The 26817-nt window shown below is 44.8% G+C and overlaps 2 protein-coding genes across 2 annotated transcripts; both read left to right on the top strand.

Annotated features, from left to right (window-relative positions):
- The first annotated feature begins 653 nt into the window (after positions 1-653).
- Positions 654-3758, top strand: FNDC10 (fibronectin type III domain containing 10). Its single transcript, XM_071767079.1, has one exon. It carries the CDS (start codon positions 1066-1068, stop codon positions 1774-1776), a length of 711 nt encoding a protein of 236 aa, XP_071623180.1. The 5' UTR covers positions 654-1065; the 3' UTR covers positions 1777-3758.
- A 2987-nt stretch (positions 3759-6745) lies between these two features.
- On the top strand, positions 6746-26074 carry SSU72 (SSU72 homolog, RNA polymerase II CTD phosphatase). Its single transcript, XM_071767369.1, has 5 exons — positions 6746-6954; positions 11825-11968; positions 22768-22907; positions 24376-24494; positions 25468-26074. Exons 1-5 carry the CDS (start codon positions 6875-6877, stop codon positions 25567-25569), a joined length of 585 nt encoding a protein of 194 aa, XP_071623470.1. The 5' UTR covers positions 6746-6874; the 3' UTR covers positions 25570-26074.
- The last annotated feature ends 743 nt before the right edge of the window (positions 26075-26817 follow it).

Genomic DNA, 26817 nt, shown 5'->3' on the forward strand with positions numbered 1-26817 from the left:
TAAACTGATGAGTTTGGCACATTTCTAGGTTTTTAACATGGTAATTGTTGTACTACTCTCAAATGGTTATGTTTGGCTATTAAAAAACAGAACAGGACACCATGTAAAATCTGATGAAAACAGAAAACAAAACAAAACAACCCATAATTTTTTGTGGGGGATGAAATCCTGCAGAAAAGGCAGGACTGAGAGCAGCTCTTACCAGTTCCAAGAATCTTCACGTACGTGTTTTGATTACTGTTTCCTTAGAGATCCTTTGTTTATGCATTTAGACAAGTTTGCACCTTAGGGTGAGTCCTTTCAAGGTCGCTCTGAAGGCGTTCTGGTGCTGCTGCCTCCTCTAGTGCTGTTTTGCCAGACAAACAGCTGGCTCCAGATCAAACGGATGGACAGGGACTCGGTCCTGATGCAGAGACACAAAAACAGCTTTTGTTCCAAGGCAGGAGGAAGAGGAGGATCTTTTCCTTTGGTGTCCCAGGCTGGGCTGCGGGTTAGTCCCGCAGCTCTCGGCTCTCTCCCTGCACCGCATCTTTGCCGAGTTCTGAATCTCTGCTCCCACGGGGTTAAAGCAGCCGAGAACCATTTAAAAAAAATAAAATAAATCTCCCTAACTCTCATTTCCTCTGCTTCAAGTGGAGGGGAGCACTGTAACTTTCCACAACGCTGCCCCGGACCCAATCTCTGCCGGGGGCAGCAGCTCCCCGTACTTCCAGCGGTGCCGGGACCCGCTTTGGCTTCATCCCCCTGGGGACTCAGCTCCGGAGGCCCCGGCACCGGTGGGACCCGGGGGAGGTGGGAGACAGTTCTGGGGCAGCCCCATACCGGGGGGCTGCAGATCTCGGGGAACCCGAGCACGGCCTCCCCCGTACCCCCCCTCCGCAGCCGCGCTGTGCGGGGCTGGGGCCGGGTGCTCCGCAGCCCAGCGAGAGTTAACGGCGGAGCCGCCTCTCCATTGGCGGCCGGCGGAGCGGCTGCTGCCGAGCCCCGCGTTTATAACGGGCGGACGGGCCCTCCGCAGCCCCTCCGCCGGCACCGCGGTTCCGGCTCCATGCCGGGGGGTCCGGCATGCCCAGCCTGCTGCCTCCCTTCCTCGCCCTGCTCTGCTTCGGGGCGCCGGCGCCCGCCCTGAGCGCTGCGGCGGGGGTGACCGAACCGCCCGACCGGGCCGGAACCGAGGCTGGGACCGGGACTGAGGCTGGGACCGGGGCCGGGGCCGGTCCGGAGGCGGCAGCGGAGGATCCGTGGTGTCCCTACAAGGTGGGGGCCGAGGGGGCTGCGGGAGGGCGGCTCTGCTTCCGCACCCCCGCCCGCGGTTTCCAGTGCTCGGCCCGGTCCTGCCGCGCCCACCGCTCTCCGGGCGGGGGTCTGGTGGCCAACGTGCTCCACAACGGCAGCGTCCTGCTGCAGTGGGGACCCCCGCGCCCCACCGCCGGCCTCCGCGGATTCTCCCTCAACTGCTCCTGGGACGGCACCTACACCCGCTTCCCCTGCGACAGCGTGGAGCTGGGGGCGGCCTGTCGCGACTATCTGCTGCCCGAGGCGCACGGCAGCGTCCGATACCACCTCTGCCTGCAGCCCCGCTTCGCCCCGCCGCGCCCCGCGCCCCCCGCACAGTGCGTGGAGTTCCGCGTGGAGCCGGCAGCCATGCGGGACATCGTCGTGGCCATGACGGCCGTGGGGGGTTCCATCTGCGTCATGCTCGTCTTCATCTGCCTCCTGGTGGCTTATATCACCGAGAACCTGATGAGCCCGGCCCTGGCCCCGCGCCGTGCCTAAAGCGGGGCCGCCCGGCTGCCTGCCGCCTCCCGACAGAGAAGGGTTGGGTGGCTCGCGTGTGACTTGCCCGAAATTCCGGGATTTGGGAATACCTCAGGATTTGGAGCTCTTCTTCCTCCTAAGGTGGCTGCTCAGCCTGAGCCCGTAGGTGGCTGCTGAACTCACGGGATCTCAGCAGATCAAAAACAAACCACGGCGGAGGTCCACAAGTGCCAGAAAAATGGCTGTTTGGACAAGGCCTGCTTCAGGAGACTCTCCAGAACACTCTTATTTCGAGCCTGTGTCGAAGTCGCCTTCCTCTAGACCTGTGCTTGATTTTTTTCCCCGAGGGAGAAGGCTGCTCAAAGTCCGCGGGAGAGCAGAGCAGTGGAGCCACAGACCCCGTAGCTCCGTGCATGTTGATCCAAAGCCCACCTAAATCTCACGGCTTAAGTGGGTTTTGTATCGTGCCTTACGTTGTTCTCAAGTTCTGGGATCTAATCTGGTCACTGTCCAAAACAACGGGGCATCTTCTGCTCAGCTACCAACATCCTACCCCGAGTAAACTCACTTTTCTCCCTCTAGGACTGTCGTGTCCGTAGTTTCCACAAAGAGCAATGGTAAAGGGACATAGTCTGAAAATTCCGTTTTGTTGTGCAAGTAGGAGCCAGTCCTTAATTATAAAATCAGTTACAGTGTGGATGAGCACCATCCCTGCCCTCTGAAACCCCATCTTTAGGCATGCTGTGCAGCCACACTGAGGTGAAAGCATCCTCAGCACAGAACTCGTGTTGTAGCCAAGTGTTTTGAGCCTAGGAACACTCCCCTTAGCTGCTCACTCGATGCTGTAGTAAGGTTTTAGCCATAGAGTTTTAATTCTATTGTGCCTTAGTGCTGAGAATTTGTCCCATTTATATTGGTTTAGCTGTTCTGTAGTCTTCATAGACAACTGTACCTCCCTTCGTGGTTTTGTCTCTGAAATCGGTGGTTGTTGGTTTGTTTGTTCAGTTGTTTGTTTTGTTTTTTCTTTTTTAAAACCCATGAACTTGGTCATTACTTGAACTTTAGTATAGGCACAAAATAGTCACCATCCCAGAGGTGTTTATTTAGTAATCTAGTTTGTGTTTAGTGTGTTTGTGTGTAGCTGACAGCTGTAAGAGAAAATGACTTTGTGTCACTTAAACTGAGCACCTAGAGCAGAAGTAGGGGAACAGCTCTGCTGAAGAGGGGTGCTGGTATTGGAACTCTTCAGTTTCCTCTGTGATCTGTTTGTGTAAATGTTTATCACTGGTGAATGACCCGAATGCATTCCTTTGTGAAAGTAGTTAGTGACGTGTGAACTTGCTAGTAGAGGATAAATATAGAAAGTATTTGGAATTCTTGATAAAAGGCAGTATTTGTACTAATCATAAACCCTCCCATCATTTGAGAGTGGCTGGGAAACTGAAGGTCTATATTTCATCAGGCAGAAATACCTTTTATTTGTTTGTAATTCTTGCTTTTTCCTTTGCACATGCTGACATTGCTCACAGGACTCTGAAGTGCTCCCCTTTTATTTACTTTCCTTCATACTTGATTTAAGCAGCCTGATGATCATCACAGGCACAGAAAGCTGCTGTCATTCATTGATACTGAAGGACAATGTCATAATTTCTTTTTTTTTTTTTTTTTTTTTTTTTAATCTCTGAGGTGATTGACTGCTCGAGCAAAAGGCAATCAGTTTTTAAGAACATTAAGATAACTCACACCCTGTAGTTTGGTTCAGTGAACTTAGATACAGAGTAAATTTGGGTCACAAATCTCTCAGAGGTTTCAGATCAGTCCCTCCTGTAGCCAGTGCTGGAGTGACACTGATTTTGTAGATCTCTGTCAACCAGTGTTACTGTTTTGTTCCTCATCTTGTTGTGAATTGCCAGATGTGAAAAATCAAATGTGTAAATAATAAACCTTGTACCACCTTAGCACTGACCTTAATAAATTAAGAGAATAATGAAAACCACAAATATGTCATGGTTTGAGATCTTGTTTGAGTCAAAGTGAGAAAATCTGCCCAAAGACTGTTCATAATGATCCTGCACCACCTCCTGTGACCTCAGGAGGTGATGTAGTTAACCCTTCTGAACTGGACAACTTTTGTGCTTGGAGCCTATGCACACTCACATTAAAGGTGTTGGTTTCCTTTGTATTCTGCACTGATTACAGAGGTTTCCTTGTATACTCCAAGAGATAAACCTGGGAGTTTACTCCTAAAATGAAGAATTCCATGAATAAGCATCACAGAAAGCATCATCACTGCAGAGTCCTCGGCACAGGGGAGGTAATGGGACTGATCCAGTGTCAGTCAGACACAATTTACTTCTTTTTAAAGGTGAAGGCCCTAAAAAGGGCCTCATCCAAACGCTTCTTCTGATCTTCATGAGCTTCTTCCGAGCTTCTGGGCTCGGTGAACCCACTCCAACATTTGGCTGCCACCTAGTGCTGAGAGAGAAATGTAGCCGGGAGATTCTGCTTTTCAGCAAAAAAAAACCCCTCTTGTTTCAACCACATTCTTCTGAAAACAAACTCATGGAGGACGTGGCTTACCTTGCCAAGGAAATAGGAATTAGGTGGATGTGAAATATGAAAGTGAGGCAGAAAGACTGAAACCTTACATTGTAATATTATTTCCAGATGATGAAAACTTGCCTGTATTAAATTAAAAGTCTAGCAGTGAAATTAGGAGCTTGGGGGCCACAAGACTGTATCACTGCCTGTGGTCACAGCAAAATATTACATTTGTCTTCTGTTTGGCACACACAGATAAGACTTAGTAACACGTATCAGAACCCTCAAAGTATCACTCAGAGAGGCTGCTCTTGGCCCTGCAGAACCTCTGAGCTACTGAATGAAGACCCAGAATCAGCACAATGCCCTGTTTAGCTGTGGCAGAGCTCACCTGGCCGGGGATCTCATGGTTTATTCTCTCCATGCCTCTAAACTTCTGCTGGTGGCCTCAGAGGAGGCCAATCAATAAGCTGATCGATAAGGGGGCAACACCCAGCACTGCCCAGAGGGAGAGAAAGGGGTGTGAAGAGGAGTGGGTGAACAGGAGCAGCAAACAGGACCGGGGCAGGGCAGGGCAGGGCAGTTATCGAGGCAGTTGGTGCAGGCAGGGCAAGCAGGAGGGGCACAGCAGACAGAACCCCTGAACAGGGCAGCAAGAGGGACGTAGCTGTTCAGGCCTCTGGGTGTGAAGAGTGTCTGAGCCTGGTGTTTGCACCAGAGCACAGTGTGAGTGGGGTCTGTGTGCGATGCCAGCAGGTGAAGGACTTGCTGTGCCTGGTGGCAGAGCTCAAGGAGGAGGTGCAGAGACTCAGAAGTATTAGGGACAGTGAAAAGGAAATTGGCTGGTGGAGTTACACCCTTTCTAACCCAAAACAAGTCCAGAAGGAGGTGGTGAAGCCCTGCCCCTCCTGCCATCAGGCAGCTGGAGCAAACCAGGTGGATGGGAGGGAGTGGAAACAGGTCCCTCATCTGAGAGGCAAAAGAATCCCCTCCCAACCCCACCATCTCCCAGGTGCCCTTAGAGAACAGAGATGAGGCTTGGACTCAGAGAATCAGGCAGAGGACACACAAGAGGAAGATCTGTCTGGAAGGTCTCCTGTTTGCCCCCCATCTACCAGACGGGTTACAACTACAGCTACAAAGGAAAAAAGAAGGGTGGTTGTAGTTGTGACTCCCTTCTGAGGGGAACTGAGGGCCCTATATGTCGACTGGACCCATCCCACAGGGAGCTCTGCTGCCTTCCTGGGGCCCAGGTGAGGGATTTCAGTAGGAGACTCCCCCAGCTAATTTGGCCCTCAGATTATTGGTAGTCCTGTTGGTAATCCAGGCTGGCAGTGATGACATTAATGGAAGAAGTACTAAGACAATTAAAAAGGACTTCAAGGCGCTGGGTCGATGAGTTGATGGGACAGGAGCACAGGGGGTGTTCACCTCCATTCCTGCAGTAGCAGAGATGAACGAGGAGAGGAGTAGGAAAACCTATCTTATCAATATGTGGCTAAGGGATTGGTGCCACTGGTGGAACTTTGGGTTTTTTGACCATGGGCCAAATTTTATCAGACCTAGTCTCTTCAAACCAGATGGGCTTCATCTATCCAGCAAGGGCAAAAGGACTCTAGCCCATAAGTTGGCGGGGCTGATACGGAGGGCTTTAAACTAGGCTTGAAGGGGGAAGGGGTTGAAACCGGGCTCTCCAGAAAGGAGCCCAAGGGTGGACAGCCCAAGTTAAGAGCTAAACCAGCAGCCCAGCTGAAGTGCATGCACACCAGTGCATGAAGCATGGGCAACAAACAGGAGGAGCTGGAAGCCATCGTGCAGCAGGAAAGCTGTGATGGAGTCACCATCACGGAAACGTGGTGGGATGAGTCCCATGACTGGAGTGCTGCCAGGGGTGGCTACAGGCTCTTCAAAGGGACAGGCAGGGTAGGAGAGGTGGAGGAGTAGCTCTATATGTTAGAGAGTCTCTTGACTCTGTAGAAGTTGAAGTCGGTAATAATAAGGTGGAGTGCCTGTGGGTCAGAATCAGGTGGAAGACCTGTGTCCAGTTCTGGGCCCCTCAGTTCAGGAAGGAGATTGAGGTCCTGGAGCGGGTCCAAAGGAGGCAACTGGGCTGGTGAAGGGACAGACCTACAGCGTTTAATGGCGATTAATCACAACTTCTTGCCGGCTTTTCTCTCTCAGGCAGCGGCTGACCGAATCAGGGCGTATTTAACAGCCCGAATGATGGGTTTGGAGCCTTTGCGGAGGAGACCCCTGGGCCTGACCATCCCTGCGCCATCCCGCCACAGCCCCGCGAAGCCCCCCAGCCCGTCTGCGGGGACCCCAGAGCCTCCAGAGCTGCACCGGGATCCCCTTTCCGGCTGTCTCCGCCCTTCCTCTCCTTTCCTCCGCCCTCCCGGAGCCGGCTCGGGGGTTGGCGGCCCGGCCCTGTGACTCGGCCCCGCCGACACCTCGGGGCCCCGCCCGCCGCCGCTCTCCCGCCGCCATTTTGTGCGAGCCGCGGGCCGGGGCCGTGCGGGTTTGCGGAGCCGCGGGGAGGGAGCCGGGCTCTTCCCCACCCCTAACCCCCCCCGCCATGCCTTCCTCACCGCTCCGTGTGGCCGTGGTCTGCTCCAGCAACCAGAACCGCAGTATGGAGGCGCACAACATCCTCAGGTAACCGGGGATGCCCTCACTCCTCCTGCCTGACGCGGGCCCCGCCGCTGCCTCTCCTCAGGCCCCGGCGGCCGCACCCCGGCCCTGCGCCCGCGCTGCTCCCTGCGGGGCTGGCAGGGCGGGAAGGGCGACGGGGAGAGGCCGTGCCGGGGGTCCCTGGGCTGAGGGAATCCACGGTGTGGAGGTCCGGGCCCTGCCCCGGGTTGGAGCGGCCGGGCCTGCTCCGGATCCCGCTTCGGATCCTGCCCCGGATCTCGCTGCCGGGCTGCAACACACGAGCTCTCCAACCCCACAGCAGCTCCCGTGTCTCGGCATCTGAATACTTAAACCCTGCTTTTTTTTTTTTTTTTTTTTCCTTATCCTTTTTTACACATCCGAAGAGCAGATCCTGCAAGGGAGCCTTTTACTGTTGCAGGAAAAACTGGACGAAGTGTTGGAAATGTTTGGTGTTTCGGGGTGTGAAATGCCTTTGAGATTTAGGAGGGTTCATCCCTTCAGCACCACAAGTGTTGTCAGCTTGGCAGAATTCAGAAAGGGAGGTGGGGATGGGCTGATGGACAGGAGACCTGATCTGCCTGAAATCATGTTGCTAAATCTACCCTCTGCACATGATAAAGGGTTATTTTTTTATTATTATTACGTAAAGAAACACTGAAATGAAAAAATGCACATTGATAGCACAGTAAGCTAAACACCTATGTTTAAATTGTGTGGTACATTTAATAAAACATCAGTGACAGGTAAGCCAACAGCTTTGAAAGGAATAAATAAGAGAATAAAACAGTAATGACAGACAAATAAATAAAAACAACAGCCTTGAATAAGTGAGAAAAGCATCTGGTCTGGCAGCCATCTTACTGGGAGCTGCATTTGTGCTGCATTGGATGCTGAGAATGCTTCAGCCTGGCATCAGATGTTACCTCTGGCATTCTGTGCAAACACCTTCCTACTAATAGGTGCTGGGGAGGAGAAAGCTGTGCTGCTCTTGCTGGAACTGAGATTTAGTTGAAACCTCAGCCTGGAAGATGAAGTTAAATTCACTTCTCTGGACACATCATGCCCAGCCTTTTTCTTCCTCTCTGTTTTTTCAGAAGAAATAAATCCCTTCCCATGTGGCTGATGTTTTGCTGGCAAATGAGGCTGGGAAATGCTTTGTTTGAAATTTTCTCCCTTAAAATTCTAATTAAAAGTTAACTGAATGGATGCATTTGGAAAATGTTAGTTTTCCAGCAGCATGATTACAGCAAGAATAGCATAAATGTCAAAGGAGAGATGAGTTGCTAGTGCTGTTCTAAAGAAATAACTCCCATGTAATAACAGGAGTCACTTGCCAGTAAACTTCAGGAAAATGCTTGTGTGTGCTCAGAGCCAGCCTGCTTTGCCAGTTCAGGGCAATGTCTTGCTGTATGTTGCACTACAATTTGGAAGAACACATGATTAAAAGAGGAAGTAGAGTTAGGAAGAAGCTGAGGTATTGTGAAACCTTTTGGGTATTTTGTTGAGCAGTTACAGGACTTAAAAGAATACAGATTCTACAGAGTGTCAGGTAACTATTTGAAAACAGTCTGGAAGCCAATCTTTGATGTTGAACATCATGAACATTCAAACAGTTCTTTGTTATGTGTAGCCTAAGGACTTGCATACGTATCTTTTTTTTTTAATATCTATGCTAGGAAATGTATTAAAAATTTTTGTTGAAGCTCGTCTTATATTTGATGAGTTTTCTAGATTATTGTGATGCTGGAAGTCAGGCTTCAGAATTATTTTTTCTAGTCTCACTGGTGTTTTAGTGAGTTACAGGTTTTAGTTAAGCCACATTTTTCATGTAGAGCTTTTACCAGTAACTTTCCTTATTCCATTCTTCATTTTATAAAGAAAAATATGTCTCTGTAAGGCAAGCTTTTGTTTTCCAAATGTTAGGCCTACCTAGCACATACTGAAACTTGAGATAATTTTGTGCTGCTTCCTTTTAAAGCAAAATGATGTTGCAGAAATACCTGCCTTTCAACTTCTGGTGCATTTGTAGAATGTTAAATTTAGCCCTGTACATATAATACTGAGGTGAGATGTTCAGTTTATGTGGTAGGCTTCTTTTTGAAGTACCCACAGTCCACTTCTTGCTTTTGTGTTTCTTCTGAGTAGTTTATCCTTCTTAATGCATGACATTATGCTCAAACAAGCTTGAATTAACATCTTAATGTACTTGCGTTTTGTAACATCCTGCTGTTCTCTCTTTTGGAGTCAAGAAAGCAAAACTGACAAAGTTTCTGTCCCTTTAAATTGCAGCAGGTCATTCCAGAAGGGTTTGCAAGGAGTCTCACTTGCCAACCTGAGTTTCTTATTCATCCTTGCAATATATTGATCCTTCTGTGCTGACACTTGGACCCCTGGAACATAACCCAAACAATATTTTTTTTTTTTTCCATATTTCAGCCATCATCCACCAGCTTCTGGTGTTACCTTTGTTCAGGACAGTTCTCTGTACTGAAACTGCATGTTTTCTGCCTAACCAGGTTTTAAACCTTGTGTTCTAATCTTCCAACAGAAGTCAGGCTGAAGCTCTGTTGAGGTTTGCTGGCAGACCAGTTCCTGTCACCACAGGGCTGTTGTGAGACATGAAAGCAGTGGATACAGGAAAAGCAGTGTGGATGCAGAAATAATACTTCCTTAAAAGCTGTCAGACTGGAAGGCTGTGACCAGGCCTGCCTGAGTCATCCTGCTTCTCTTGCTTTTGCAAATACAATCTGCCTGCAGGACTTTCCTTTTCCTGTCAGAGGATGCAGACTTGGCCATGGTTCTCCTTCCAGCGTTGAAGGGGAACACTTCTCTTATTACCAAACCTTGTTATCTTCACCATTTCCATTTGTGTTTATTTGGTAGTACACTGGTGCCCCTCACCAGTCAGTTAAATACTGATTAAATTACATAAAATATTTGTGAAGTGGTCTGCAAGGAGGGCACTGTTGCTAATGATTTTCCTGCTAAATGTTGAGGAAGGGGGTTATTAAAATGAGTCATTTGTCCCCTGAAAATCTTTACCCCTGCCAGCTGCAGTGGTACTGCAGGATTTTTCTTGGATTTGCTTTAATGTTTAGGGTTAGTAATTAGTGGCCACTGTAAGAAGAGAAGCTGTGTTGTTACCACCTCACTGTAAGCTGAAAATACCTTCATGGAAGCAGCGTGAGACCCCCAGAACAACAACAACACAGAAGAAATGTGTGACTAAAAAATTCATGTCCCAGTCTCATGGATTAGTATTATTTCCTTCTCAGTGCCTGAAACTCAGCTCTGTCACGGGTTGGGGTTCTGTGAGCTCAGTCCCACGCTGGTCTCAGCAGTTGTGTCCCAGATGAGGCACGTTGCCATCAGCTCCAAGATTCTTTGGAGGGAAAGGCAATGATTGTTTCCAAGTCCTTCAGTTAAAAGTCTGTGAACTCCTGGGCATGTGGTTATTTCACATGATCCTGTTGTAATGAGCTTTGGGATTAAGCTGAGGCAAGCATGACTCGCTGAAGATCAGATCTGTATACTGGCTTCTGTTTGTACTTAGAATATTGGTACTTGACATACCTTGGGATTAATAAAAACAGCTTCCTGAAATTCCACAACATTTGCAGGTCCTTCACTGTTGAAGCTTCACATTTTCAGAAATCAGTGCTAGGATAGTAGATGAGTATCCCTTACCCTTTATGGTAAAGTTGAAGCTCAAAAATTTCCATCTTCTTGGTAGCTTTACGAGGTCAAGAACAAATTCTTGCAGTAATCTTTGCAAGAAAGATGTCAAAACATACTCAGAATATTTCATAAGAATGCACCTGGTGCATAAACAGTGTAAAAGCTGTATCCTGGCAGCTGCTGCTGTCAAAGCATGAAATTCCAAGTGAGAAAGGTATATTCCAGCTGTTCCAGGAAGCAATTTTCAGTGGGTCATGTGGAGTGGAAGCACAAATTTTTGATGTGTGGAACCTACAAATCGCTGCTGGAAGGAAAAGGAAAGCAAGGAAGAGAAAGGAAGTGCAGTGTTCCTGTAGAGGAAATTGAAGAAAATAACACTCTTGGTAGCTGCACAGTGGTGTTTGAGCTTGGAGCAAAGCTTGGTCACAGTTAATCTCTGCACAGAAGCTTTTTGAATCACTTTAAAGACACCATCTGAAGGCAGTGAGGTTTGAATAGGTGTGTCTAGGTTAATAAAGAACATTTTGGCATTGCTCCTAAAGACATGCAGGTTCCTGCCTCTTATTTATATATTTCAAAATCACAATTATTAAACAAGTTGTTCATGAGAGTGGAATGAAGCTGTCCCTGGTTTACCCAAGAGTGTTTAGATGCCAATGCATGCCTCACATCTCTAAAGGTAATGACACAGTATAGTTCTCAGTCCACTTGAGAAGAGCAGGAGGCACAGAAATGTTTGTACTGGGATCAAGAAATTACAGCAGAGGTAATTTGGGCAACATAATGCAGGGATTAATGTAGTTATCCCATCAGCATTAGCAGAATACATAAGTATTGGTCAAGTGGTATTGTCACTTTCTTGTATCAAGATAAAAAGAACTCTGCCTATACTATGTAGTCCAAGAGTGAATACAAACCACATGCTTGCTGCAAATTCACAATGCCTGAAAGCACAAAAGAAATTCCTAATTTTTAGAAAATTTTACATAAAATATATGCAGTCCTTTCAGCCTGGTGTGTGAGTGCTGGTGGTAACTGCCAGGGTGTGCTCGGCAATTCAGAGTTGCCCTGCTGCTTGTGACTTGGCTGAGTGCTAAGAGGCCTTTTGAAAATTGTTTTTCAGCACTTTGGTGTTTTAAAGTCCATCCAGTCTAATTGCCTTTTTTTTTCCCCCTTTTCCCCTCTTGTCTTTCAGCAAACGAGGATTCAGTGTCCGATCCTTTGGGACAGGGACTCACGTGAAGCTGCCAGGACCAGCACCGGACAAGCCCAATGTTTATGATTTCAAAACCACATATGATCAGATGTACAATGATCTGCTTAGGAAAGACAAAGAACTGTATCCCTGTGGCACGGCCTTTTTAAAAAATCCAATATGGTTCATCCTTGCAAGGTGTAATTCATTATTTGGCATTATGCATTAGAAATATAGCTGCTTGACTGCCAATCTTAAAATGTTTTAGGTTTATAGGAGGTTGGGTTTTTTTTTGGTTTTTTTTTTTTTTTTACAGTGGGCCTCTAATTCTCCCTCATAGATTGCTACTGAATTCCAATGCATGCATTCCAAATGCTCTTTTGTAGAATGTAATGTGTTTAGCTCTTGAATGAAGGCACATTAATATGCTCACAGATTGTTCGTTGCCTGAGCTGCACTGTGGATGACATTTTTGCAGTGCAAAGGCTGTCCTGATGCTGGATATGTGAAGAGCCACCACCTCGACTTTAATGTTATATTTAGCTCAGACATACTGACAGGTAAGGCTTACAGTATACTTTCTCTGGGAGAGAGGATACCTTTCATTAAAGAGCTCACCCATCTCACTGAGAACTTCTTGATACGTGATTTGATCTGGGAGAAAAGAAAAAAAAGCCTGTAGCATAAAAATCATAGAACCATTTAGTATGGAAAAGACCTTTAAGATCATCGAGTCTAACTGTAAAAGAATGGACACAGGAGAGCCCAATAACATTTAACCCTGGAGTGCAGAGGTAGCCAAAACTAGGAACACTACTTAGAACCATCCCTATTTAAAGTTGACTTTTCAGTTGTTTTTAAGGAAACCCACAAGCATACAGAATTGAGGCACTCATAATATTTTCTCAACATGGGAGCTGATTTTTTTTTTTTTACTGTTAAGTATGGAAGTTAAAAACCCTAAGCAAGGGATTCAGAATATGCTGAATTACTGCTTAAAAGAGAGGACCCTTTTGAGTGAAACATCCCAGAAGTGAGTCTTGGTAACTCAGGAGAGCAGTCTGCATTTTTTCAGTGGTATAAGACTTTTTACAAAAATTCATGGATATGGCCATCTGAAGATCCTGCAGGAATGTTAACATGATTTCAGTGCCTAAATTATACTCAAACAGCCCAGTTTTCTTGCATATTTTTTTAATAAATAGGAATTAAGACTAAACAGGTTGTCAGACATCAGAGAACATGGACTGGTAGAAACTTGTTTGGGCTGCTACCCCAAGGAGTCAGCAAACTTAGTAATGTTTTGAAGGATGGTTCTGCAGTTGTTTGGTAGCACAGACTGTGCTGCAGCTTACTGCTATCAGCAAATTCTTTGTCTCATTTGCTGGCCAGAAATAGCAAATTTGAGCTCCCTGAGACCCCAAGAATGGCAGCTTCTTTTGCTGTGGGTATTGAAAGACTTCTGTTAAGAAGGGCTGGGATGTTTGATTAAACCCATAGAGCACAGTGAGAACTGAAGAAATGTGGGAGTACCTCTCTGTGTGGTGTTCCACACAAATGGTATCCCTTGCAGGGGTATTTGTTTCCTTAATATGCAGTTAGAGATCCCTTTTTTAAAAAAAAAAATTGAAAACGTCACGAATCACATGTGTGATGTGCTGGGGTTTGTGAGGGTTTTGTATCCCTTTCCCTAGAGAGAAAAGGAGAGTCTTGCAAACCCACTATGATGAGGTATGCTCTGTTGTCATTTAAAAAGTATCACTTCAAAAGAAAACTATCTGAATTGAGAGACAATTTTAGCAAACACTAACAACTTGTGATTTCCCTGTTGCATTCTTTATTGCTGCTCTACTGAACATGGCACCACTTTTAAGATAAAACCAGCAGAAAGCCTCCCCAGTCCCCTCAGTCAGTAGACTGTGGAGTTACCATTTTGGTTCTGCTCCAGGCTGGAGGCTGTTGCTGTTTTCTCCAAATGTATTTGCAGTGTTGAGTTAAACCTTTTCTCAAGGTAAAAGAAAGACAGTTTCAATGTTAGCTGTTGCAAGGGAAACAGGGCAAGAGCAGCCTCTACATCTTTGCATTTTTGATTCCCAGAGAAGTGAATGTTTTCAGAGTGAAGACTGTCAGTGCAGAAGGCAGCTCCATTTCCAGAAATGGGTTTGGAGGGTAAAGACTTGCAGGAACTGAAACTAGATCTACTCTCATCAGAGAATCATGGAGTAGTTTTTTTGTGAACCAGGATCACGTGGGCTCTCAGGTTTTTTGGGTGAGCATTGCTTCATGAGGTGATGGGCATGGGGAGGGTGGGAGGGCCTGCTCTACTGGTGGGCACTGGGTGTAACTGGGATGTTAAAACAAGGTGTTGTAGTGATAACTGAGGTGTTTATGATCTAGTGTTTTTCTCTGTGACTCCCTAGTTCAGCTGAACAGCCATGTGTTATTCTTTGTGTGATTGCTGATGTGTGGTGGTTGGGTTGGTTTTCTCTTTAATAGTGCCTTTCACATTCAGAACAAGTGGAAACAGTTTCTCCTGCCAAATTCAGTCCACTTTGCCAGTAAATATTCATAGCATTAGGGTCTCCCCAAGGCTGACATTTGTCCCTAATTTATTTCCCCATCTTCCATCCACCTGAGAAGATGTGCAGTGGTAAGATGCACTGTGGTAGAACAGCATCATCTTCACAGGGTCTGGATGAACAAAACAGAAATCCCTATTTCCCTGCAGAAGATGAGAGAGGCCAACAGGAGTACATGGTTGAACTAAGTTGGCTGCACCGTAGAACTCTGCAGGAAAGATTCTGTACCTTCCTCAAAGCTTTACAGTCCCACCTGAAGCACCATCTCCTGCACCCATGAAGAGAGAGAAACAAAGATTGGGACTAGCTGAGAAGAGGGGGCACGCAGCAGCAGGGAGGCTGTATTGAGGAGTAATTTCTGTCTGGATAGGCTGGTGATAAAGTCTTAGACATCACTGCTCTCTAGGTGTTTTTTTTCAGAAAAACTTCATTTTCCATCTTGAAGTCACTCAGCTCCATGGCACAGTATGATTTCAGTAGTAATGGTCATCTCTTCCAGAAAGTTTCCTCTGCTTTTCCTTAGCACCAGGTCTGGCACAAAGGAATCTGCTTCTTGTGCAGTGTTTCTCAGCTGTAGTAGAAAGCTGCAGTGCATCAGGCACAGAACTGATAAGCTGAGAGCTGGAATCCTGCCTGTCTGTGGCAGTGTGGGCGTGCTGCTGGGTTCTGCTCAAGGCAAGAAAGCAAGCTGCCTGTTGGACCAAGGTCAGGCTGTCCTGGAGGTCAATTGGGAATCATTTTCTATTCAGTCTGAAGGGTGGAGTCAACAAGAGATGAATAATTTATTCTTTGACTAAAACTGAAATGGAATTGTCAAGACACACCTTCTAATAAGCTACAGTTCTGTAAGTATGCAGCTAGTCCAGGATTACATCTGCCACATTTTCCCAGTTAAGTGTAGCACACTCTGAGGTGGTGGTACTCTGATAGAGCCTTGGCCTTAATCATTTGCAATTCCTGGGTTCAGTTAGTCAAGTTCTTGAGAATTCTTGTTCTTGATCAGTTTGCTCTAACATAATCTTCTAGGCATTAAACTGATGTGGAGAAGCCAGTTAATAAATTGTGACTTTGCTCCATTTTCTTAGCCTGGTGAGGGAGCAGATACCAGGATTTCAGTTTCTGATAGGGTTCCTCTAGAGCAGAAACCATTTCTGCTTTTTTTTTTTTCTGCCCTTCAGTTCTCTTAGATTGGTTCTGTGAGCCCTTGCTTCTCCTGGGTTTGGACCTGCGTTTTCTTGAGAGGGGTGGAGTATCAAATAATATCTTGGGTCTTGCTGTTCTAGTTGTGATTTCCCACTTTCAGAAAGTGTTCTGTAATACTGGTAGCCAGGTGGTTTGTGGCCCGAGGTGGTGGAGAAAGGCTGTTGAAAAGTGACAGAAATACCTTGCTCTGAACCACTCCACCAGTGTCTCTGGAATACTCTTTGTTGTAGAAACAAAACTCTAGGGTCTGTAATTCTGTAGTAATTCCTGACATTGCTGGATCAATGAACTGCCCTAATTCATGGAACATTTATACTGGACTTGACTGGAGGCTGTACAAAGCAACCTTGAGTTGTTTCATGGGGAGTTTCCACTGCATGGGTGCACAGGAGGACTAGTGAGATCTGCAGAGCATCTGTGTCCTGCTTGGTGGGGCCATGTAGCTCAGTCTTGAAGTAACTTAATTAAATTCCACTTCAGGTAAGCTCTTCATGCATGTATTTATGTTTTCATTTGATTTTTTTCATGAGTCCTGGACTGATAACCAGTTGTCAGCTTTTGTTCTGAGCTGTCGTTCCAGTGGTCAGTGGGATAGTTCAAGAATCTCTGTAAACCAGTTTGGGATGTTTTATTTCAGGTGTGTTTGAGGGGGGGTTTTGTTTTGGTCTTTTTTTTTTTTTAAATCTGTTTCTTTTTTCTTTATTTTCAAGCCTGACCTTGCAAAAGCTAAAAATGTTTGAAGTTGTAGCCTGCTGCAGTGGCAAAACTTCTTGATTGCAGTGCAGCAGAAGCCTCATTTCCTTTTTTAATGTGTTTTTCAAAATCCTTTAATACTCCTAGAAATAGAGGGAAGAGTTGAGGGTGGAAAGCAGTGTTTAAACTGGATTTAAGCAATCTTCTAAGGGCCCGTCGCTGCAAATCTATACACTTCCAGCCATAAACTGAATTCAATCCCTTTTTCTCTGTGAGGGATCATAAGACCAAAACACTTCATAAAATCTCAGGTCTTCAAAGGCAACAGTTTTCAGTACTTCTGTTTTGGCTTCTGCCATCAATCACATTAAAAAGGCAATATTTAAAATTATTGACTTACTGATTCCAAAGCAATTTCTATTTTCTGAGTAGTGACTATAATTTCTTCAACTTGTATTAGTTGCAAGATAGCAAAACCTCTGTGCCTGACTTCTGTTAATGCCACTTTTCTTTTGTATGCAGGGAGATAGTGAAAACATTTACCAGCTGGACTGAAGGGATATTTTCACATAAACTTGGCAAATACGTTGCCCCTTCTAATTCTTTGCTCTTATCTTTGTACCTGAAGATTCCCATTTTGTTGCCAGAGCATTTTACTTCACAGGGTTTTCTGCTTAAGCTTTGTGTGTGGAGTATTAGTGTCATGTCTGCCACCCTCTAAGATGGTAGCTTTTAGATACAGATCATACTTAATTCCATGTAGCTTTCTGGGAAGAAATAAATCTTGATGGTTTTAGCAGTTAGTTTTGATGCTTTTAATGCTAGAGCAAGCAGGTTATGTTCATTTAAGACAAACCTCTTAACACTGCTGGGTATGGAAGAGGAAGTGAAAGCTGATGCCTCCTCATCATTTTTGTTTAATTACTTATCTTAAAATTTTCTAAATACTGCTGAAGGTACAGCTTGGAAACAGAGTGAACTGTGCCAGATTTTTCTGTTAATCTACATCTGTGATGGATTATGTGTTGGCTGCTTCTGCATTTTTAAAACTCAATTCCATGTAGCTTGCATATCCACTTAGTACAGCATAGGAGATCTTTCAGCTGCTTATGGAGGAGCATTTTGAAAACTTCTAACAGACAGAAATGCAGGATTGTTTGGAAACTGGATGAGTTTGCAAACTCCTAGCAATAACCCACATCTTGATAGAAGGAAGATGAGAAAATCCTGACAGGTAAGAGAAATCTGAACAGGATGGCCATTGCTACCACTTTACACTGGTCTTAGAGCACCCAAGTGTCTGCTGGGATGTGTCAAGCATTGGCTGAATTATTTGCACATTATTTTGTTTTGAGAAGGGCTGCACGTATCCTTCTGTGTATTTCAAATATAATTGTTCTGGCACTTGAGGATTAAGGTGCCAGATTTACTCAGCTAGAGTAAACACAGCAAGATTTCAGCACTGGACCAACATATAAGAAGTTTTTAGTAGTGCAAACTAAGTGTAGCTTGGAAAGGTGCGTGTCACTTTCTTACACTGATCTCAGCAGTAACAAATTGGCTGATACAACTGTATTTACAAAATCTCAGTACAGAGAACAGTTACTGGCATGGATTTTTGTTGGAAAATCTTGTTCATGCAAGCTGCTGATGTACATTGGAGAACTGTCTGAAGGGCTTCATGTGCCAGACAGAGCTCAGTCAGCACTGTGAAAGTCTCATGGATAAGAGCTCTTTTCAAAAATCTTCAACAGACTCCTTGGAGAAATTCAGCAAAGGATGGAAATTTGATATGAGTAGCAATATGCATTTAGATGCTTACCTTTCCCAGATGTGATGCTGCTACTTTAGGATACTTATTTTTGACTGATTTGATACCAAGTAGTGAAAACAGTGTTAAAACCAGAGGTATTGGTGAAGTCCCAGTTTTCAGGATTTGTAAAAAAAATCCAGACCGCCTTGCTGCCATATACCTCTGATTGGTATAGCATAGCTATCATTTCAGGAAAAAAACCCAACAGAATTATTAAAGTGCTGTCTTTTCAAAGGGAAGTAAATTGGGGGGGATGAAGAGGGGAAGGGATTCTGGCTTTGTTGCTGCCTGGTGGCAGCGCTCAGAATTCTGCACAAGAGCAGACATATCCTGATGACCAGTGTGAGAAGGGCTTATTGTGAGAGGTGTTTATCCAAGGCACATGAGTTATGTGTACGTAAGCCTTGGAAAATTGTTGGTTAGTCAGGCAGTTAGTCAGGGGTAACCACATTCCTGTACTTAATATCCTGTTTGGAGTGTTTGCTGCAGAGCTCATCCAGCACAGCTCCTGCTCTGCGTGCAGCTGGTTAAAAGTGGTCCTGCTGTCCTGATGAAGAAGTGGTCCTGCTGCCTTGATGAATGTGTTCTCAGATTTCCTAAAAGTGTGAAATGAAAGGGCTTAATTGATTTTAGTTTTGTAATAACTCCTGTTCTGCTTTATCAGAGTTACCCCACCCAGCTATAATTCTATTTAGCTGGAAATTACCTTTGGGTTCTGCAACAACAACAACAGAAACTAATGGGAAAATAGTTGTTGCAGACCCTGTTTCTCAGAGCCATGAAGGGGAGTGACTAATCCTTTGCTCACAGGCCTCTCTCTCACAGCTACTTCAGAATTCTTCCCCCCACCCAATTCTGTGACATTTGCTGCTCATCATCTGAAAACTGGCACTTCTCTAAACCTGAGAAGAGCATCCAAAAGTAACATGTGATACTTCTGAATCCTCTTATGATTCCCTCTTTCTTGCCTCCTGATCCTGATGTCTGTATGAAATTCTTACATATCCTTGTCACCTGTTGACATGGTGTCCAGGTCTTCCCAGGACTTACAGCTCTCTTGTCAAGTGACCAAGATGTCAGCAATCACAATCCAACTCCTCTTGAAGCACCCATTTGGATGGATTGCAGTCAGCTGCTTGGTGTAGTCAGACATGCCACAGCTCTGAAGCCATCTTCTGTTCTGTCTCTGGTGTCCTTGTCTTTCTGGAAGTCCCTTGATGTCCCTTCTCTAGCTCTTAGCCGGTGGACTTTGATATTGGTCCCTTTCTTTTCCCCTTTGACAGCTTGCACTGTCCAGTTTCATCCCCAAATACAGTGACAATACAAGTTATTCTCTGGCACTTGATCTCTAGGCTAAATTAAAGCTCTTTCCTTCTTCCATACCTCACCTTTAGGTCTTGACTTGAGACAGGTCACAGCCAGTATTTTATTGTGATCATGTTTGCTGTTTCTGAGCTTCCCTTCTTCTTGCAGTCCTCTTGTCCTTCTTGAGAAGTGTGGTTAGCATCAAACCTTGATGTCTGGGAAGTCAGAGGCTGGGTTAGGTGTGTTGCATAAATGGCATTGGAGGGGAAGGAGGGAGAATTCTTCTTAAGGGAAAGTCAAATATGATGTATTTGACTATTATTTTAAGGCAAATTATTTAGTACTCTTCCAGGTGCTGGCAGTCCACTTTAATATTGATGTATTGAGGAAATTAGTCTCAATGTGTAGTGCTTTAGGGAGTATGACATACTTTAACCAGGAGCTGTTCACTAAAAAAGAGAAAAAGGGCACTGTCTGTCCCCATGTCACTTTCCTACTAGATTGTGCTGTTTGGTGTGGAGAATGCTTAGACACCCTTTAACTCCAAAGACCATCTTTAGTTTCCTGAAAAGTTGGCTTCTAAAACAGAACTTGGAATAGCTGCCCTTCTCAAATATGGCTAAGCAGAGGAATGAGTGTGTTGTTCACAGGCATAGATGGGGAGAAAGCACTGACATTTGAGTCATTAAATAAATTACACCACGAGTGCCTGCATATTCTTCCAAACAACAATGCTGTGTCTGGTGGAGAAACTCAACTTGTATCAAATCTTTTTATATTGAGCCTTTCCAGTGCTAGTGCATGAATTTCATTATACTGTGGATCTGCTTAGCATAGTTATTCCAATAAAGGTGATAACAAATTGGACTCACTGTACAAATGTGATGGATTTTGTAGCGGTTTGCAAATATTTGCATCTTCACAAGTTTTTGTTGCCTTTCTGAGTGTGGTAGCATTTGGAAAGCAGCTCTGGCCAGACAACCTCACAGCACCTCCAGCCAGCTGAACATGGGTTTTGAAGAAGTGACAGCTGAAAAGAAAGATGCATAGGATAGAGAGGATGGAGTCGAAATGTGCTGGAAGGAAAGCAAAGTCTGAATTAAATGACTCAACATCTGACAGGAGAGTGGAAGCCATGAATAAGTTGTAGTATCTTTGCAATCACCTGAGCAGGAGAGGAGCAGGGAGCTGGGTTATGATTATGCAGTGAGAACAGTCATGCACATCACCCCCTCTGCTTGCTGAAGGGATGTTGGTTTGGTTTTTTTTTTTTTTTCCAGGTGAAAAAGATTTCAGACAACCAAATATGAAAGTGTCCTGAATCTTAACCACTTATTTCAGTCTCCTTTTATAGGCAGATGGACCCTCAGGAAAAAAAGGAAAAGCTGTAAGTTGGCAGCAGCAAGCTGGGCTGTGTGAGGCAGCAAGCTTGGCTGTGTGGGTTTTTTGAATATGCGTAATTCTGTCTCCAAGCTCAGTCAGGAAAGCTAGGGGACAGATGCCAGCAACATTTTATCCTAGAAAGGGAAAAAAAAGAACCCTAAAAAGTGTGTGGGATGTGAGTTATTTTTTTTCCCCCCCCCTGGAACTGCAGGATATAGGAATAGGGGCTCAAACAGAACAAAGCAGCACGGCCAGATGTTTACAGGGGTTTTGCAAATGGCTCTTGGTGTCCTTTTCATGCCTTGCAAATAACCAGAGATCTGAAATGGCTTCACTGAAGTGGGTTTTTTTCCAAGCCTGACAAACCCGGGGGTTCTGTGAGGAAGCAGTGGGTGCTTGTGTACAAGATCTGCATGTGAGATAGATTTGGGTTATTAAGGATAATTCTTTAATTATACAGAGGAAAATCTTTTGGGAAAAAGGGTGGTAAAAGGCTTGGGGGTGGCCTGGAGAAAAATGCAGTAGAAGTCAGTTGGCTGAGAGAGAATTGGCAGCATGTGTTTGTGGTAACATATCCTTCCATTTGTGGTGCAAAACTGAAATTTTCTCTAGTCAAGTACTTAAAGTGTGATGATGCAGATGCAGACACAGAACTGAATATATTTATCATATAAAGTAGGGTCCTATAGAAAGATGGGTTGAATTTTTAATACAGCTTAAACACTTGAAAGGCTTAAAAGCTTTGGAGGCTGTTTGCTTGAAAAGTGTTCAGGAACACTTTGAGGCACATAGATGAGCAGGTGTAGGTCTGGCTACACAGAACAGTAGAACCTGAAGTACCAGAGAGCAGCTGCAAAAAGGCAGGCAGGAAGTTGCTGGTCTTTTGTTAAAAAGGATTAGAACTGTTCTCTGAAGAGGCTTAAGATACCTGCTAGGTATGTATGTGACCTTTTCAGCAAAGAAAGAAGCCAAGAGGACTTCTTAGGTACTTGCTACTAATGATGGGAATTTTTTTTTCTTGGGATCCTTCTGTTACCAAGCAGTTACAGACTGTTATCCTCACTGCTATGTTCATTTAAAAAAATATACATATATTTTGATGGTTAAAAATATTGATGCTTCCAAGCAAGGAAGAAGTGCATCAGTGCCCAGGCTTTCTTAATTTAAATCTTTCCTGGTACTCCTAATTTGCCCTTCTATAAAACTTTGCCTTCAGAGGGAGTTTGGTTTGAGTCAAGTGAGGAGATTTAGGTGATAGTCAACCCTGGTGTGCTTCTAATGAAGCTGCATGGCCCCAAAGGCTGAGAAGAAAGTGGGATGAGTGAATCCTGTCTGCAAGGGGGATACAGGATGTAAATTTGAACCTGAAGGTAACAGCACCCACATAAATGTAGCACCCGAGCAGCAGAACAGATTCCTTTCACACACTGACTGCAGTTCTGACAGGCATAAAGTCAAGTGCTCTTCTTCCTTCCCTTTTATATACCTCGGGTATTTTTAAATGATGGTGCTTCTGTGTTTTATTTAAGTTTCTTTGGCAGTTCAGTTGCTCAAACCTGAGGGGGGACGTTGTGCACATGTGCAGGGGACACTGGAGACCCCAGGTCACTGCAAGACAGAGGCCCCTGGCCTGGGGGACAGTGGCTGCAGTCAGTGGGGGACATTCTGCTCACATCACCACTCCTGTGCCTTCTAAACATGATGGACATAAAAATAGTTGCCCAAGAGTTGTCCTTCTGAGGAGCTCTGCTTTATGGGGGCCTTTCAGAGCTGTCTCTGCTGTTGCACTGAGGACAGTGACAACCTCTAGAAACCAGAAGCTGTGTGAGTGACCCTGATGGGAGCTCATGCTGCCATCTTAGCAAGCTGAGCAGTTATAAGACACAGTTATAATTTAATTTGTGCTGGTCATTTGCTTGCAAACATGACTTTTCTTAAAGTAAAGGTACTTAACTCAGCAACTTCAGATACACACAGAATGGGATTTTACACATGTTGGACAGAAATAAGAGAATCAAGCCACGACCAGAAAGATTCCAGAACTGCAAAGATGTTTTTGATTTGATCCTAACGTGTGAAGAAAGAGTCTATGATCAAGTAGTAGAAGGTAAGGACCTTGAACTGATTAACTGTTAACTTTGAGTGCTTTTTTTCCCCCTTCCCTCCTTGAAATCCTTCACAAATCTGGGATCATCTCTGTCTCCTCTGACTACTGCTGCTGGATCACCAGAGTTCACAATCCCTTAGTGTAGAATTTATGTACCAAAGTAGTGATGGCTGCATATTAATTTCTGAAAGGTGTTGGCAGCTACACAGGACATGTGTGTATTGTCATGTTAAGGGCTGGCATGAGGGAGCAGCAAGCATTAGGAGAGACTCAAATACATGTTTGGTTTCTAAACACTCACAGATCTAGCAGACTAGCAAGTTGTATGTGCTGAGCATTCCTTCACCTTGGGTTGATGGAGAAACTGAGCTGTCTTCCCTCTGTCATTCCCTTCCCTTCTCTGCAGAAGAATTCCTGTGACCTGCCAAGCAGTTTGTCCACAATAAATACCTCCTGTACAGGTGGAGAAACAGCTCTTGAGTGTGGTTAACACTGCAAGTGGTACAGCTTTGCCCTTCAATGAGTCAAAGTGAGATATGCCAGAGGAATCTCAGCTGGGGCTTGTGTTCTGTGTGGCCAGAGAGCAGCTTGGTGTGAAAGCTGTGGGATTTCAGCAGGGACTTGGCTCCTGGGCAGAGAGCTCTGCCTCTGCTGGACTTGTGTGGGTTTAAAAGATTTCCTTCCCATTGAAACACCAGCCAGATGAATTGGTATCAAACCCATCACTTCTAAGGCTGTTACATTGCCTTTTTCGTCCTCAGTGGTCATGTGAAAATGTGTTTGGGCTTCTGCAAGCTGAGTACTTCGTGTTCTGAATGCTAAAGTGAGGTGTTTGAGCAGTATTGGTAACTTCTGAGAGCAACTGCCCTGGTACTTGAATGGATCTTCAGCGAGTTCAGCACATCCCACAGAAAGCAGCTTTCACTGGGATATTTAGGCAGTATCCTGAGGAGAGGGCATGAGAAGAATGCTTTGGTTTTCCCCCCTCCTCTCCTCTTCAGTAAGCAGAACACATCACACTAGAGTTTTCTAATTTGACTCTCAGTGCTTAAGTTGGAGGAATCCATCTTGCAGTTTCATATTCAGAGTGTTGGATGTACAGTGTTTTAAAAAAAAAAATGTGCAGCTAAAACTCCAGGTGAAGAAGCCCAAAATCATTCTTGGCTTCATCTTAATCTTTGAAGACTGTCAGAGGTTATGTTGGGCACTGACTTGACCAGGGCATATAAACTGTCATGACCCTTCCACAAAATTGAATCCTTTATTTCAAAAACAAGTGATGGATTTTTGGAACCAAGAGGGACTGCTGTTTAAGCCTATTAAATAAACAATTTTGTAAAAACAGGTTTGGAAAAGGCAGAAGTGGACAATTTCCATGCATTTTTAGAAGACTTGTGAATATCCTGTGTAAAATATGATACCATGGCACCCAAAGCTTTGCTGTTACTCGTGTTTTGTTTTCATCTAGATTTGAATTCCAGAGAGCAGGAGACATGTCAGCCAGTACATGTGATCAACGTGGACATTCAGGACAACCATGAGGAGGCAACCCTGGGGGCTTTCCTTATCTGTGAGCTCTGCCAGTGTGTGAGTAGAGACAGATCCTTGCCCACTGTGACTGCACAGGGCTGGGCTTTGCTTGCTGGGGCTGCACATGGCCAAAGCTGTTTAATCCATGTCAATAGATGCAAGTTCCCAAGTTCTTGTGGCTGTTTTTGGAGCTGTTGTGCAAAGGGATGAAATGTAACTGTGCTTGTGGCTTCCAAAATGGATTCTGTGTGTGCGTGGGTAGCTGCTGGGAGCAGCCAGCAGCACTGCTCAGCACCACATACACATGTTGAGCCCAAGCTCAGAACACCATTTATGGCAAAAAAAAAGAGGTCCATTTCGAAAGCGTTTAAATTATGTGGGATTGAAACACCAAGAGTTGTATTCTGGATCACGATGCCCTTGAAAAACATCCTCTGTAGGTGTGTTTCATACCACCACCCTGGTGCAGGGGTGATGTGGAAGATACAACTGGTGCCTTCTGTCACCCATCTTCAGGGGCCCAGCCCTTGCAGTAAGGCTGAAAGCTCTAGGGAAGGTCAATGTGGCTGTCAGGAGAGCAGAGAAAGGACCTGTGTCCTTCTGTGGAGTTCACCTCTTGCAGCCTGGCAGCAGGCTCTTTGGTTTTTTTAACTCCAGCCTGTCTGATCTATTCTGGTCTTAAATCCTTTCCAGTTTCAAAAAGCCTAAGAAGGTTCAAGGACTTGCAATTTTATCCATCTGTTCAGTGTGCTTGTAGCTATTCTGAAGCTTCCATTTGTTACCTAGTGAGGATGGCTGTTGCCTACTCAACAAAGTACAAGCTGAGTGCCAGTTCAGTGGGTTGGGGAAGGAAGGATCTGCAGATAAACATGCTGTGGGAATGCTGGGGATCTCAGCAGAGCACCCAGTGGGTACAGATGCTGCTTTGGGTTGTGCAGTAAGCACAAAGAAATACTGATTTTTTTTACAGCTTTCTAAACTACGTCGTATCCTTGGAGCCTGGTTGCTTAATGTTTTTATTCTCTTTTAGATACAGCACACAGAAGACATGGAAAATGAAATAGATGAGCTGTTACAGGAATTTGAAGAGAAAAGTGGAAGGACTTTTCTTCATACCGTCTGCTTTTATTAAAGCACATCTGTCTCCTAGGCCTTAATACAGATGAGGGAAGCATGTGTTTAAAGTTTTGGTTATACTGTATTTTCCTGGAAAATGAATATTGATATTTTGTTTGTTTGTTTGTTTGTTTAAAAACTCCTTTTCAGTGTCTTTTTGTTTTGTTTCAGGTATTCTGTCACAGGTAGGCAGAGATCCTGCTTGGGGTTGTACATATGAGATGATTAAAAGTATACACAAAGGCCACCTATTTAAAAATGAAAATCAAGATTTTCTTTAAATCCTACTTATAATTATTGCAAGTAGGTTTTTAATTATAAAGAGAATGTTTCTTGAATATGTTTATAATGTATTTTTCCAGCTTACAAATTTATTTTATTTCAGTTGTGCTTTTTTTTTTATGTTAATGTGACAGAATGGCTGAACTAAGTGAGGATATGAATGGAGCAGTGAAAAACGAGTATCTGTATATTATTAGATATAAAGTTGGAAGCATCCAATAAAAATGAAAAACCTGTAAGTTTGTCTGGCTTTAAAATAGAAACTAAGAAAGTGTGACTGTCAGTGGGAAATAGTCTGAAGATTTTTTTTGTTTTTTAAACTGAAATATCTTGAATAGGAGCATTTTCTCCCCATCCAGAAACAAAAACAGCAAAAGGCTCAGACTTATTTTTGCTGAAACTGGTAAAAGTTAAACCAAACCAAATTGTTAGACATTCAAAATGTAAATGGTAAAGTGCTGCTGCTTACAGGCAAGAGAAGATCTTAAAATTGGTTTGTTAGAGGAACTTGTGAATGATTCTGTGGTTCTGGTTTGGAGAGATGAGGTCTGAGTGCTCTTTGATACTTTGGATATGTGAGGACAACTCTTTAAACACCCTTTAAAAGTGCAGCAGCATGAAATGGGGGTTGGGGCTTCCCTCTCATCCTGTCACTCACCTGATTTTCCTTAACTTTAATCATTTTGCACATGCAGGAGGTTAGTGCTGAGCACTTCCAGTGTGGGGCCCTGGTACCCATCAGTGCAGACACCTCTGGCAAATGCTGTTTGACCTCCTCAGTGAGCACACCCTGGGGACATTAAAAGCTGTCTGCTGCACTCAAACCTGCAGTGTCCATCTCTGAAAATATTTTACTTGCAGTTACAGGTCTGGAACTCAGAGCCAGGCCCCCAAAGAAATCTTATACCAGTCTGCTCCTGGGAGCTGGGGATTGGCTGTGGTTTCCACTGCCTTGTGGGAAAACACAGACCTCTGCCAGCTC

Source organism: Heliangelus exortis, chromosome 23, assembly GCF_036169615.1.
Source record: "Heliangelus exortis chromosome 23, bHelExo1.hap1, whole genome shotgun sequence".
NCBI lineage: Eukaryota > Metazoa > Chordata > Aves > Apodiformes > Trochilidae > Heliangelus > Heliangelus exortis.